Source organism: Salmo salar, chromosome ssa09 (genome assembly GCF_905237065.1).
Source record: "Salmo salar chromosome ssa09, Ssal_v3.1, whole genome shotgun sequence".
Taxonomy (NCBI): Eukaryota; Metazoa; Chordata; class Actinopteri; order Salmoniformes; family Salmonidae; genus Salmo; species Salmo salar.
Genome location: NC_059450.1, coordinates 998170 through 1013386, shown reverse-complemented (window position 1 = coordinate 1013386; position 15217 = coordinate 998170). Strand labels below are relative to the sequence as shown.

General features: G+C 40.1%; 1 protein-coding gene across 6 annotated transcripts in view; it reads left to right on the top strand.

Annotated features, from left to right (window-relative positions):
* The window catches only part of LOC106610626 (echinoderm microtubule-associated protein-like 1), a 111578-nt gene that overhangs the window by 81320 nt on the left and 15041 nt on the right, over positions 1–15217 (top strand). For all 6 annotated transcript variants that reach the window (XM_014210048.2, XM_014210044.2, XM_014210043.2 and 3 more), the window contains 3 exons: positions 3188–3255; positions 3457–3545; positions 4663–4760. In XM_014210048.2, coding sequence (XP_014065523.1) covers positions 3188–3255; positions 3457–3545; positions 4663–4760 — 255 coding nt within the window. The remainder of the gene's footprint in view (positions 1–3187; positions 3256–3456; positions 3546–4662; positions 4761–15217) is intronic.

Below are 15217 nucleotides of genomic sequence, written 5' to 3'. Positions count from 1 at the left end.
GAGCCACACACGGCCCAAAACAAAGAAATACAAAAACATAGAAAAATGAACATAGAACGCCCACCCAATGTAACACCCTGGCCTAACCAAAATAAAGAACAAAAAACCCCTCTATGGCCAGGGCGTTACACTCTGTCAGGAGGAATGGGCCAAAATTCACCCAACTTATTGTGGGAAGCTTGTGGAAGGCTACCAGAAATGTTTGACCCAAGTTAAACAATTTACAAGCAATGCTATCAAATACTAATTGATAGCATTGACCCACTGGGAATGTGATGAAAGAAATAAAAGCTGAAATAAATCCTTCTCTCTACTATTATTCTGACATTTCACATTATTAAAATAAAGTGATGATCCTTACCGACCTAAGACAGCTAATTTTTACTAGGATTAAATGTCAGGAATTGTGAAAAACTGAGTTTAAATGTATTTGGCTAACGTGTATGTAAACTTCCAACTTCAACTGTATATGTAACGGCTGTCGTGAGAGAGAGTAGACCAAGGTGCAGCGGAGTTAGTGTTCATCATTGAATATTTAATAAAGAAAGAACACTATACAAACAAAACAAGAAAACCGACAGCCAAACAGTCATGTCAGGTGCAAAACACTAACAGAAACAATTACCCACAAAACCCAAAGGAAAAACATGCTCCTTATGTGTGACTCCCAATCAGCAACAACGAACTTCAGCTGTGCCTGATTGGGAGCCACACACACACACGGCCCAAAACAAAGAAATACAAAAACATAGAAAAAGGAACATAGAACGCCCACCCAATGTAACACCCTGGCCTAACCAAAATAAAGAACAAAAACCCCTCTCTATGGCCATGGCGTTACAGTATATATATATATATATATATATATATATAACCCCTCTCTATGGCCAATTTTTTTAATAATTGTATTTATTTATTTGTAATAATGACAATTACAACAATACTGAATGAACACTTATTTTAACTTAATATAATACATCAATAAAATCAATTTAGCCTCAAATAAATAATGAAACATGTTCAATTTGGTTTAAATAATGCAAAACAAAGTGTTGGAGAAGAAAGTAAAACTGCAATATGTGCCATGTAAGAAAGCTAACGTTTAAGTGCCTTGCTCAGAACTTGGGAACATATGAAAGCTGGTGGTTCCTTTTAACATGAGTCTTCAATATTCCCAGATAAGAAGTTTTAGGTTGTAGTTATTATAGGAATTATAGGACTATTTCTCTCTATACGATTTGTATTTCATATACCTTTGACTATTGGATGTTCTTATAGGCACTTTAGTATTGCCAGTGTAACAGTATAGCTTCCGTCCCTCTCCTCGCTCCTACCTGGGCTCGAACCAGGAACACATCGACAACAGCCACCCTCGAAGCAGCGTTACCCATGTAGAGGAAGGGGAACAACTACTCCAAGTCTCAGAGCGAGTGACGTTTGAAACGCTATTAGCGCGCACCCCGCTAACTAGCTAGCCATTTCACATCGGTTACACCAGCCTCATCTTGGGAGTTGATAGGCTTGAAGGGGTGGGTATAATTTGTGGAACGTCCCAACCTGGAATCTGTTCCAAAAAACGTAAAGTAAAAGGTTGCCAACCAACAACGCATACAAAGTAGCAACGCATACAAACCTAGCTAACTAGCTGCCGAATAGGCATCAACTCACCACGTAGGTTATTCTTAATGTTTTTCCATAGGCAACCAGAGTGAGGACAGACATTTTTCGGAATAAACGTGATGAGTGAAAAACGCAATGAAATAGACCACTCCCATTCCCGGTATCTTATTCTGCCGCTATATAACTTTGTATGCGTTGTTTTTGGCAACCTTGTTATTTACGAAGTTTTTGGAATAGATTCCTGTTGGAATGTTCCACAAATTATACCCACCCGGGTTGAAGTCAAACAGTGCAATGCTTGAAGTACAGCGAAGGGCTGCTGGCAAAACGCATGAAAGTGCTGTTTGAATGAATGCTTACGAGCCTGCTGGTGCCTACCACCGCTCAGTCAGACTGCTCTATCAAATCATAGACTTAATTATAATATAATAAACACACAGAAATACGAGCCTTAGGTCATTAATATGGTCGAATCCGGAAACTATCATCTCGAAAACAAAAGTTTTTTCTTTCAGTGAAATACGGAACCGTTCTGTATTTTATCTAACGGGTGGCATCCCTAAGTCTAAATATTAATGTTACATTGCACAACCTTCAATGTTAAGTCATAATTGCGTAAAATTCTGGCAAATTAGTTCGCAACGAGCCAGGCGGCCCAAACTGTTGCATATACCCTGACTCTGCGTGCAATGAACGCTAGGTGACACAATTTCATGTTAGCAGGCAATGTTAATTAAATATGCAGGTTTAAAAATATATACTTGTGTATTGATTTTAAAGAAAGGTATTGATGTTTATGGTTAGGTACATTGGTGCAACGACAGTGCTTTTATCGCAAATGCGCTTGTTAAATCAACACCCGTTTGTCAAAGTAGGCTTTGATTCAATGAGAAATTAACAGGCACCGCATCGATTATATGCAACGCAGGACACGTTGGATAAACTAGTAATATCATCAACCATGTGTAGTTAACTAGTGATTATGTTAAGATTGATCGTTTTTTATAAGATAAGTTTAATGCTAGCTAGCAACTTACCTTGGCTTCTTGCTGCCCTCGCGTAACAGGTAGTCAGCCTGCCATGCAGGCTCCTCGTGGAGGGCAATGTCAGGTAGGTGGTTAGAGCGTTGGACTAGTAACCGAAGGTTGCGAAAACGAATCCCCCCTGAACAAGGCAGTTAACCCCCGTTCCTAGGCCGTCATTGAAAATAAGAATGTGTTCTTAATCTGACTTGCCTAGTTAAATAAAGGTGTAAAAAAAAAATAATAATAATAATAATAAAAAAAATCGGCAAATCGGTGGCCAAAAATACCGATTACCGATTGTTATGAAAACTTGAAATCGGCCCCAATTAATCGGCCAGTCCGATTAATCGGTCGACCTCTAGTTATAATAGTGGAGAAATGCGTAGGGTACTATCTAAACCCTTTGTGTTTATAAATCTCTCATAAAGCTTCATTCTCTCTGTGTTGTAATAGATCTTCACTGAGGCTGGTTATTTCGGTGCGGTAAAATGTATTAGGATGCAGTACTGAAATTAGACATCCTTTGTTTCTTTCATTTACAGGACGCAGCTCAGTCTGCTGGATTCCATCCCTCTGGAGCAGTGGTTGCTATAGGAACGCAGACTGGCAGGTGAGAAAGTACTGCTCGAGGAGAATATTGTTATGACAATTAAATCACAAAAGCCATAGAGCTCTGCCAATAATAATAATGACACATGTCATTTGTATAGTGCTTTTCATTTACAATATGAATCTCAAAGGGGTGTTGAGAAAGTACAGGAGTGATGTGATGTGGATAATCATGAGAGGATGGATAACTTTCATCATACAGGTGGCTGGTGCTGGATACTGACTCTAAGGATCTAGTCACAGTGCACACAGATGGGAATGAACAGCTGTCTGTTATACGCTTTGCACCGGGTAAGTGACCTTAAGGCTCTTATATTGCTTTATTGCTTGTTCTAAGCATTCATGAGGCTTTATTATGACTTATTAGAAGTATTATAAAAGGTTACGTCTCTCTATGTAGTAAATCTTCTAAATAAAAACAGCTGTAATTTAGTCAGGATCATTATCAGATGATAGTTTAAATTAACGTGTTGTGAAATTTATGACGCTGTTAATCTCATTTCCATTTCTTTACCGCGTAGACCTTTTTTAAGTGCATGTGTTTCCGCATGGACCCTATTCCTGGGGCGGGGGGTTCTACTAAGCTAACATATGGAATTGTTTTAAGATGCTCATACCAACAATAATTTAGCTATTTGATTTTGAATTTTAGGACCCCTTTAGGTATCAAAATATATATAAAAAAAATCTTTGCTAAAACATTTAATTTGACCTTAGCCCATAGAAACACATTGAATAACAGATTAATACAGTAAAAAACTAATCTAAATTAAGTTTGTTTTGAAGTGTCTGTCCTATATCTGAAAGATCAGGAAATTATTGTTTTTTGTTTTTTTTTTACACATATTTAACATATTTAACACATATTTTAGGCAAACTAAACTAAACTACTTCCATATGAACTGAGTGTGTAAAACACATAAAACACTCTTTCCATGACCAGGTGAATCCAGTAAAAGAAAAAATAGGGAAGTATACAAAACATTAGGCACAACTTCCTAATATTGAACAGCTTCAATTCGTCAGGGCATGGAAGCGTTCCACAGGGATGCTGGCCCATGTTGAATCCAATGCTTCCCACAGTTGTGGCAGCAACTTCCCACAGTTGTGCCAGCAACATTCACCCTCGGAATAGCACACAATCACAATCTGTGTCTCAACTGTCTCAAGTTTTAAACATCCTTATTTAACCTGTCTCCTCCCCTTCACCTACACCGATTGAAGTGGATTCAACAAGTGACATCAATAAAGTATCATAGCTTTCACCTGGATTCACCTGGTCAGTCTATGTCATGGAAAGAGCAGGTGTTCTTAATGTTTTGCATACTCAGTGTAGATTGACTGTGCCATTTAATTTATGTCGGGGACATTATCTGTTCTAACCTACATCTCCTGTCCCTATTCCTAGATGGCGATTTCCTGGCGATCGGCTCTCACGACAACTACATCTATATCTACGCAGTGGGGGAGAGCGGCAGGAAGTACAGTCGAGTGGGAAAGTGCTCGGTGAGCACCTTTTATTTTTAGTACACCCCTCTTCTCCTCAGCATCACATCAGGAAGGCGTGCTAAATTATGCGCATTCACAGCATAGTGTATTATGGTTTAAATAGGTATTCAAAGTCAGGGTCGAAAGGGGAATTGCAGTGAGATTGCCAAAATAAAAATAAATAAAAACTTCATCCCCAAAAATGTTTTGGGGGAACAAAACATTTATTATTCTATAATAATAATTATTATTGTATGGGACAATATACAATGTTTTTGAGAAAGATAATTTTAGTACATTGAGTAAATGTATTTATTGGTTCTCTTAATTTTTATGAGAGATGAAAATGTAATGGATGATTATTTGTTGATATTATTATTAAGTTTATTTGAACAAGGACAATGTACAACAGAACATACTTCTTAGTACATTGTACCCAGTGGCGATTTTAGCATGTAAATCTTGGTGGGGCAAACTCCACAAAAAATTGTAGATGCATGCCAGGAAAGCCACTGCACAACATAACACAACAATAAACAATACATGAATTGGACTATAGCGGTGACTAACGGTGCCAACAAACTGTTATGGCCTACATCAAATCAAATCAAATGTTATTTGTCACATGCGCCAAATAAAACCTTACTGTGAAATGCTTACTTACAAGCCCTTAACCAACAATGCAGTTCAAAAAATAAAGTGAAGAAAATATTAACTAAATAAACTAAAGTAAAAAATGTAATACAAAGTAACACAATAAAATAACAATAACGTGGCTATATACAGGGGGTACCGGTACCGAGTCAATGTGCGGGGGTACAGGTTAGTCAAGGTCATTTTTTACATGTAGGTAGGGGTAAAGTGACTATGCATATATAATAAAAGTGGGGGTCAATGTAAATATTCCAGGTGGCCATTTGATTAATTGTTCAACAGTCTTATGGCTTGGGGGTAGAAGCTGTTAAGGAGCCTTTTGGACCTAGACTTGGCACTCGAGTGCCGCTTCCCATGCCATACTTGGGTGACTGGAGTTCTTGACCATTTTTTGGGCCTTCCTCTGACACTGCCTAGTATATAGTTCCTGTATGGCAGGAAGCTTGGCCCCAGTGATGTACTGGGCTGTATGTACTACCCTCTGTAAAGACTTATGGTCGGATTACGAGCAGTTGGCATATCAGGCGACGATGCAACCAATCAGGATGCTCTCGATGGTGCAGCTGTAGAAATTTTTGAGGATCTGGGGACCCATGCCAAATCTTGAGGGGGTCTCCTGAGGGGGAAAAGGGGTTGTCGTGCCCACTTCACAACTTTCTTGGTGTGTTTGGACCATGATAGTTTGTTGGTGATGTGGACACCAAGGAACTTGAAACTCTCGACCCGCTCCACTACAGCCCCGTCGATGTGAATGGGAGTGAGTTCGGCCCTCCTTTTCCAATCAAGTCCTTTGTCTTGCTCACGTTGAGGAAGAGGTTGTTGTCCTGGCAACACACTGCCAGGTCTCTAACCTCCTACCTATAGGCTGTCTCATCGTTGTCGGTGATCAGGCCTACCACTGTTGTGTCGTCAGCAAACTTAATGATAGTGTTGGAGCCTTGCTTGGCCACGCAGTTGTGGGTAAACAGGGAGTACAGGAGGGGACTAAGCATGCACCCCTGAGGGGCCCCTGTGTTGATGATCAGCGTGGCAGATGTGTTGTGGCCTACCTTTGCCACCTGGGGGCGGCCCGTCAGGAAGTCCAGGATCCAGTTGTTGAGGGAGGTGTTTAGTCCCAGGGTCCTTAGCTTAGTGATGAGCTTTGTGTGCACTATGGTGCTAAACGCTGAGCTGTAGTCAATGAACAGCATTCTCACACAGGTGTTCCTTTTGTGCAGGTGGAAAAGGGCAGTGTGGAGTGCGATTGAGATTGTGTCATCTGTGGATCTGTTGGGGCGGTATGCAAATTGGACTGTGTCTAGGGTTACCCGGGATGATGGTGTTGATGTGAGCCATGAACAGCCTTCATAAAGCTGTCCCAACAGCGGAGTCCCAATAGCAGTCCCTACACCTTACCACTGTTACACCTGGCTATCAGCAGAGCCTTGTCTGGCAGTGAAACAGTTCATTCACCCTCATTTACTGCCTTATAAAAGAACATAGCTGATATGGCTGACTTGCTTACACAAATGTGGTTTCTACTGACTATTGAGATGTACAAACTATGGCATAAGGGAAAGATGAGTGGATAAAAGGCAATCCGTAATTTTGATTAAGACATTAATGAGCGAGCTAGGACGGACGTAGTCAATGAAATGTACAGCGACAGAATTCAGAACATGGGCCATTCTTACAATATTCTGCCTGTACAAGAAGTCAGAACCTTAGCATAAATAAAGGGGGCATATAGGCAGACAACGAAAGCTCTTACAATATTCGATGATGGCATTTCTCTGAAACAGACTATAGGCTACATGTGCACCACCAAGTCAGTAGGCTAAATTATGAGGGGAAAAGGGACCACATTATTAGGGTGATGCACATGGGCTACTAACAGTTTACTACAAAACATACACTTAGTATTATTTTCTTAGCTACAGTATACATATCTCCCTGGCATATTACGTCATTTATGCTGCAGCATACAATACATTTTTGGACTCACCTTGTTGTGTTGTGCTCACTTGGACAGGAAGGTGGAGCGGCGGTCCTTCGTGGGCAAATTTTGTCATCAAACTTTGTTATCAAAGACTGGCATTCTCTGGATTTATGGTGCTTTCAAGACAACTGGGAACTCGAATCATAACCTCAGTGAACTTCAGGTCGGAACTCTAGAAAGAGGCCCGAGTTCCTGACTTGGATTTCCGAGTTGGATGACCGTTCAAAATGTATTTTCCCAGTGAGGAGCTCATTTTTTTTCTTCGAGTTCCTAGTTGTCTTGAACTCACAGAAGTCTGAGATTTACTCGTTCCGAGTTTCCAGTTATTTTGAAAGCGGCAGAAGTCATGCTGTATTGACAGCATTGCTAATGTTGAATGTTTATCCTTTTAAGCTTGGAAAAGAGACCCTTAAACCCAGACTTGGACCACACATCCACTCCACTGAGTAGCAGGCTAGTGATTGCTTTGCAATGGCTAGTGATTGCTTAGCCACTGATTCCTTCCAAACCACTCATTGTTAAATTTGCGATTTACAACTTGTAATGTTGTAACTTCCAACTTGTAAAACATTGTAATGTTTATGTCCAATGGCCGATGAGCACCGATACCTTTTATCTATAATTTCTCTACATATGACAAGGATTGAAAAGAATTTGCCAGTAGTTTGTTGACTTGATTCATGATGATGACTGCTACCTTGCTAGCTCAGTCCAATCAAAGCTACTGTGGATATAACGTGATTTGATGTAATTTTATCTGTGGCCAATGACATTGAGCTTTCTTCTAATGTAACTCTATGGCAGCATCCAAGGGGCTTGAATTTTTTTGCTCTCCCCGTAGATTTTGTGGTGATGTATTGTCCCCATGAGTGACAGAACACTGAGCCAATCACGGCGCAACTAGAGAACATTACCAACCTCTACGCTAATTATTTTCCACTGGCTACCCCAACACCACAGAAAGCACTGAGCTAGGCTAAAACATGTTTTACATTGTTTGCAAACTGATATGTGACACGTATTAATGCTAAAATAACATGCAAAACAGGCACCACATTTTTTTTTTCTTTAACTAAACAGGTGGGCTAAAAACAGGTGGTGCTCTTCGATGACTGAAATGGCCATGGCATATGGTTTACGTTGTTTTCATGCTCATCAAACCATTCAGTGATCACTCGTGCCCTGTGGATGGGGGCATTGTCATCAAATGGGGCATAGCCATGGTAGCCAAAATAATAGCCAAAATAATGCATTTTTATACATGATGGGATGTTAATTGCTTAATTAACTCAGGAACCACACCGGTGTGGAAGCACCTGCTTTCATTAAACTTTGTATCTCTGATTTACTCAAGTGTTTCCATTATTTTAGCAGTTTCCTGCACTGTATATTCAGACACAATAAAGAGGTCAGGAATGGTGACATGCTTTGTCCTTATGGAAAAATGCATACCAACAGTTTTGTTCACATTTAAACTAAGACATAACTGCTCAAACCACTGTGATACATGAGCCAAAGCTTCAGTTAGCTTAGATGCAACTTCTTCTGCAGTTGTGGCATGTGTGTATATAACAGTATAATCTGCATACATGTGTATATCAACACCATGACACACATGAGGCAGGTCATTTATATATAAACTAAAGCGTAAAGGCCAGTTGCCAGACAATGAGACGTTCTGTTTGATTCTAACACACTATTCTGTCAGATAAATATGAATCCATCCATTTTAAAGCATTGGGGGAGAAATTACATTCAGCTAGTTTAGAGAGTAGAATTCTGTGATTTACAGTATCAAATGCTTTTTTGCAAATCTAAAAACACAGATCCTACCACTCCCTCTTTGTCAAGTTTAAATATAACCTTCTCCAAAAAATAACAGTTTTCTGACTGTAATGAGAAATCACTAGTATTCAAGTGATCAGTCAATTACCCAGTTGTCACGTCCTGAACAGTGTAAGAGCTCATTTTCTATAGTAGATGGGTCAGAGCATGACAGGGGTGTGTTTGTTTGACAGTCTGTGTTGTTATTTCTATGTTGTGGGTTCTAGGTTTTCTGTTTCTATGTCGGGTATTGTTTGGGGTTGATCTCCAATTGGAGGCAGCTGTTTCTTGTTGCCTCTGATTGGAGATCGTATTTAGGTAGGGGGTTTTCTTATTGTATGCTGTGGTCCAATCCTCCTGAAAGCCCTGACAGAACAACCCACCATAAAAGGACCAAGCGGCGTGAGGAGAACTACTTGGAGTCGTGGACTTGGGAGGAAATATTAGACGATAAATGACCCTGGAGCCAGGCTGGGGAGTATCGTCGCCCGAAGGAGGAACTAGAGGAAGCCAAGAGGGAGCGACGTTACTATGAAGTGCTATATCCACCAATAATCAAGGTGGAGAGGCAACCCCATACATTTCTTGGGGGGGGCCATAAGGGGAGTTTGTCAACATCAGGGGGGAGCCCTGATCAAACTTCCCGTGCCTATCAGAGAGAGCCATGGAGCAGACAGAAGCCAGTACAGGAGTCAAGCGCGGAGCTCGACGCGAGAATCCGAAGGGAAGTACTGGCAGAAAGAGCACGGCGGAGCGGGCGTGCGGAGGAGCGAGCGATGAGTTACGGTGTGGTGTGCACTATATCGCCCATACGCACTCACAGCCCGGTGCGGTCGGTGCAAGCTCCTTGCCAGTGTAGGGTGAAGATGGTCATTGACCAGCAGCCCAGATCCTCCAACGGCTTGTGTTTTGGTTGTTGTGTTGGGGTGTTTGTTTTTTGTTTTTGTGTGCAGTCGGGGTCTGCACCTTTGGGGGGGGGGTAGTGTCACGTCCTGACCAGTGTAAGAGGTCATTTTCTATAGTAGATGGGTCAGGGCGTGACGGGGGGTGTTTGTTTGACGGTCTGTGTTGTTATTTCTATGTTGTGGGTTCTAGGTTTTCTGTTTCTATGTATTGTTTGGGGTTGATCTCAGCTGTTTCTTGTTGCCTCTGATTGGAGATCGTATTTAGGTAGGGGGTTTTCTTATTGTATGCTGTGGGTTGTTAATTGTGAGTAGTGTGTTTTCCTGCTCTGCGTCACGGCTTTTTGTTTTGTATTTTCAAGTTTATTGTATATGGCATTCGGTTTCACGATTCAATAAAAGATGTGGAACTACGATCACACTGCGTATTGGTCCGATCCTTCAGAAAGCCCTGACACCAGTAACTATCCTCTTTCCAGCCTTTGAAGTGATTGGCAAAATACTTATAAGTCTATAATTATTGACCATAAAACAATCAGCAGACTTGAATATAGGGGTAACAACAGCTGACTTCCATTCCCTTGGGAATTTATGGGAAATTAATCAAATCTGTTATTGGCAGGGGCGCAACATTCTGAAATCCCCCCCCCCCCACACAGTTTTGTAATTGGAATGTTATACAAACGAGGCAACGGTGTGCTTTAGGATAATGCGGGTGTCTTAGAGTGGTCGGGTAGGCTATTTGGAGTGTTTATCCGACTGGATTAAAAAAAGAAACAAATATATATCAAAAATATGCCCCCCCCCCACTTCTAAAACCAAAGATGTGCCCCTTGCTATTGATAAAATATCTTTGTGTTTTAAAGAACGCATTATCAAAACCATAGACATCTTTGGCTTTAGAGGTTTTCAAGCTGCTTAAGATTTTGTTTACTTTCACCTCAATAGTTGGAATCGTATCAAACATTTTAAGGGAGTCATCACGTCGGGTGATACATAACTCGCTCACTGTCAACTTTTGCCTCAGATCTTGTACGGACTGAATAAAGAAATTGTTAAAAGTAGAGGCTATAGAGTAGCTATCCTCGATTAATCTTCCATTAACTTTCTGTTTTATACCTCCTTTAATTTGTCTTGCCTCTTGCCTGTTGAAATGTCTATTTTTTTCAAAATTTGTTTACAATCACCTTTCGCCTCATTTATGATGTTAATGAAAAAGTTGGTTTTGAATTTCTTAACTCAGAGATTAACTTGTTCCTCAGCACTCTGAATATCATTCTGTCACCATCTAGTCCAGTTTTGGGCTAGTGCAGCATACATTTTTTTAGTTAACTGCCACAGGGTGTCATTTAACCAAGGTAGGCTATTATTTATATTTTTCTTTCATGTAATTGTCTTAGTATAATATGTTTTCAAATTAGTGAGCGTTATTTTATATCAATTATTTTCTAGGTCCTTGGATGTCAAGACTTCATCCCACTTGATTCTCTTTAAGTCATTTTGAAAATGGACCAAGTCTCTTTTTGGTATACAGTAGACAGAGGTTTGCCTTCTTGAGGGGTTTAAATTGAATCTCTGTTTTGAAAGCTTTCTTGCAATCAGAGTTAAATTATGATCTGATAGCCTAGTTATCAAATTGTATTTAGAGCAGCTGCTCTTAGCAACATCAATGTATTTACATACACTAGTGTTGCTTTAAATTGTATTCGGTTGCACAAAAACAGTCTGCGGGAAACCAGAAGTTAAATACAATTCCATTTCAACTTACTGTGCCAGTCTGCAGGAAGCCAGAAGTTAAATACAATTCCATTTGAACTTACTGTGCCAGTGGAAAGGAAGGTTGGTCATTAAGACAAAGGGAATTTTAGACAAAATATATCTAAAGGATCGTATTTTTAAACTGACTTTCCAAACCTGGGTCTGTTGTAGACCTACTTCCTCTCTGCTTACCTGATGTCAATATAGGGGGACGTACATTTTCTCCTTTCCTTCACTCTTGATTGCATGTGCTGCCATAGAAATAGAATGATTGAGCTATATCTGTCTTAATTCACTAAATCCTGGCATTGTATAAATACTAGCAGAAGTTGTAGATTGTGTTTTCAGAAAGAAAAAGAAAATTCAGATTGGAATCTACCAGAAGTTGCTCGAATTGGCCACGTTATGGTGTAAGACTTCTGATGTTCAGGTGCCCTCCAAAAATTCCATTAGGTTTTAATTTAGGGTCCCACAGGACCTTAGAATGGTTCACTGTTTGAAAGGTCTTAAAGGGCGACTGCACCTCCTGATTTGGCATTGTTTTGAAGATTGCTCATTAAGAAAAGCTAGTGTCCATGACTGAAGCCAAACAAGTCGTCTTGGGGTGTGGTTTGATGTGAGTGTGATATGTTCGCATATCGTACCCTGGCAGGCACTGTTGTTTGTCCCTCCAGAGTTACTGTAGCAACAACATAGCCACATCCTCAAAATAGTAATTTCTTTAAAATAGCCAGAATTAATGTAAGACAAATCAATAAATCTGTAATTAATTTAAAACGTTTTTTCAGAGGAGTAGTGCAATTTTACATCTAGCTTAGGTGTTTGGTGCAGTATTTCTCAAGTAAAAAAATGTGCACTGCATACAGTCTATCGAGTCGGCAAAGTCTGACTGCGTGCTCTGGACTGATTTCTAAGAACAATAACATGCCTACAACTTCATCGTCTGCAAGCTGTCAAACTATCGTGAATAAAGCACAAACTTCACGCTGTTTATCAGTGCCCGAAATCACTAAGTTCCAACTCTGTGTTTTTCAATGAAGCTAGCAAGTAGTAGCTGGCAGGCACATTGAGCAGCCAGGCCACAATCAGCTTATCAAGTCACTGAGTGGCTACGTGTGTGCTTCAGTGCCGTTTAGACTACATTGGCGAGTGGATAAACCGCCTCTGCCCTCCGTTCTATTGGCGAAAGTGCAATCACTGGAGAATAAACTGGAAGAGCTCCGTTTGAGACTATCCTATCAATGTGATCTGAAGAACTGTAATATCCTATGTGTGTCCTATGTTTCTCTGAGTTGTGGCTGAACAGCGACATGGAAAATATACAGTTGAAGTGGGAAGTTTACATACACTTAGGTTGAGTCATTAAAACTCATTTTTCAACCACGCCACAAATTTCTTGTTAACCTCTCTCGGGTATGTGGGTGGAATCGAGTGGCGCGATATTCAAAAACCTTAAAAATGCTATAACTTCAACTTCTCAAACATATGACTATTTTACACCATTTTAAAGACAAGACTCTCGTTAATCTAACCACATTGTCCGATTTCAAAAATGCTTTACAACGAAAGCAAAACATTAGATTATGTCAGGAGAGTACCCAGCCAGAAATAATCACACACCCATTTTTCAAGCTAGCATATAATGTCACAAAAACCAAAACCACAGCTAAATGCAGCACTAACCGTTGATGATCTTCATCAGATTACACTCCTAGGACATTATGTTATACAATACATGCATGTTTTGTTCAATCAAGTTCATATTTATATAAAAAAACAGCTTTTTACATTAGCATGTGACGTTCAGAACTAGCAAACATACCGAAAACTTCCGGTGAATTTACTAAATTACTCACGATAAACGTTCACAAAAAACATAACAATTATTTTAAGAATTATAGATACAGAACTCCTTTATGCAATCGCGGTGTCAGATTTTAAAATAGCTTTTCGGCAAAAGCACATTTTGCAATATTCTGAGTATATAGCTCGCCATCACGGGCTAGCTAATTTGACACCCACCAAGTTTGGCGTTCACTAAACTCAGAATTACTATAAGAAAAATTGGATTACCTTTGCTGTTCTTTGTCAGAATGCACTCCCAGGACTTCTACTTCAACCACAAATGTTGTTTTGGTTCAAAATAATCCATAGTTATGTTCAAATATCTTCTGTTTTGTCCGTGCGTTCAGGTCCCTATCCGAACGGTGACGCGCGGACGCATGTCGTGACAATAAAATTCAAAATATTCCATTACCGTACTTCGAAGCATGTCAAACGCTGTTTAAAATAAATTTTTATGCGATTTTTCTCGTAAAATAGCGATAATATTCCGACCGGGAGACGTTTTCGTTCAAACACTGAAAATGTAAAATGGACTCTTCACGTGCACGCGCGCACCCGTTTCAATGTTCTCAGATCGACCACTATCCAAATGCGCTACTGTTTTTCAGCCAGGGACTGCAGAGTCATCATTCCCCATTCTGGCGCCTTCTGAGAGCCTATGGGAGCCTTAGAAAATGTCACATTACAGCAGAGATCCTCTGTTTTCGATAAAGAGGCTATAGAAGGGCAAGCAATGGTCAGAGAGGGCGCTTCCTGTATAGAATCTTCTCAGGTTTTGGCCTGCCATATGAGTTCTGTTATACTCACAGACAACATTCAAACAGTTTTAGAAACTTTAGGGTGTTTTCCATCCAAATCAGAAAATTATATGCATATTCTAGTTTCTGGGCAGGAGTAATAACCAGATTAAATCGGGTACGTTTTTTATCCCGACGTGAAAATACTGCCCCCTACCCAAGAGAGGTTAACTTCTATGGGCTAGGTAGCGTCCCACCTGCGGGACACAGCCAGTGAAATATCAGGGCGGCAAATTCAAAAACAACAAAATGTCATAATTCAACTTTCTCAAACACAACTATTTTACACCTTTTTAAAGATACACTTCTCCTTGATGTAACCACATTGTCTGATTTCAAAAAGGCTTTACAGCGAAAGCAAAACATTAGATTATGTTAGGAGAGTACATAGACAAAAATAATAACACAGCCATTTTCCAAGCAAGGACATGTGTCAATAAAACCCAAAACACAGCTAAATGAAGCACTAACCTTTGACGATCTTCATCAGATGACACTCCTAGGACATTATGTTACACAATACATGTATGTTTTGTTCGATAAAGTTCATATTTATATCCAAAAACAGCATTTTACATTGGCGCGTGATGTTCAGAAAATGTATTCCCACCAAAACGCCCGGTGAATGTGCACATCAATTTACAAAAATACGTTGACAAAATATATAACAATTATTTAACCTACCTGGGGCAGGCGGGACGAATTCGTCCCACCTAC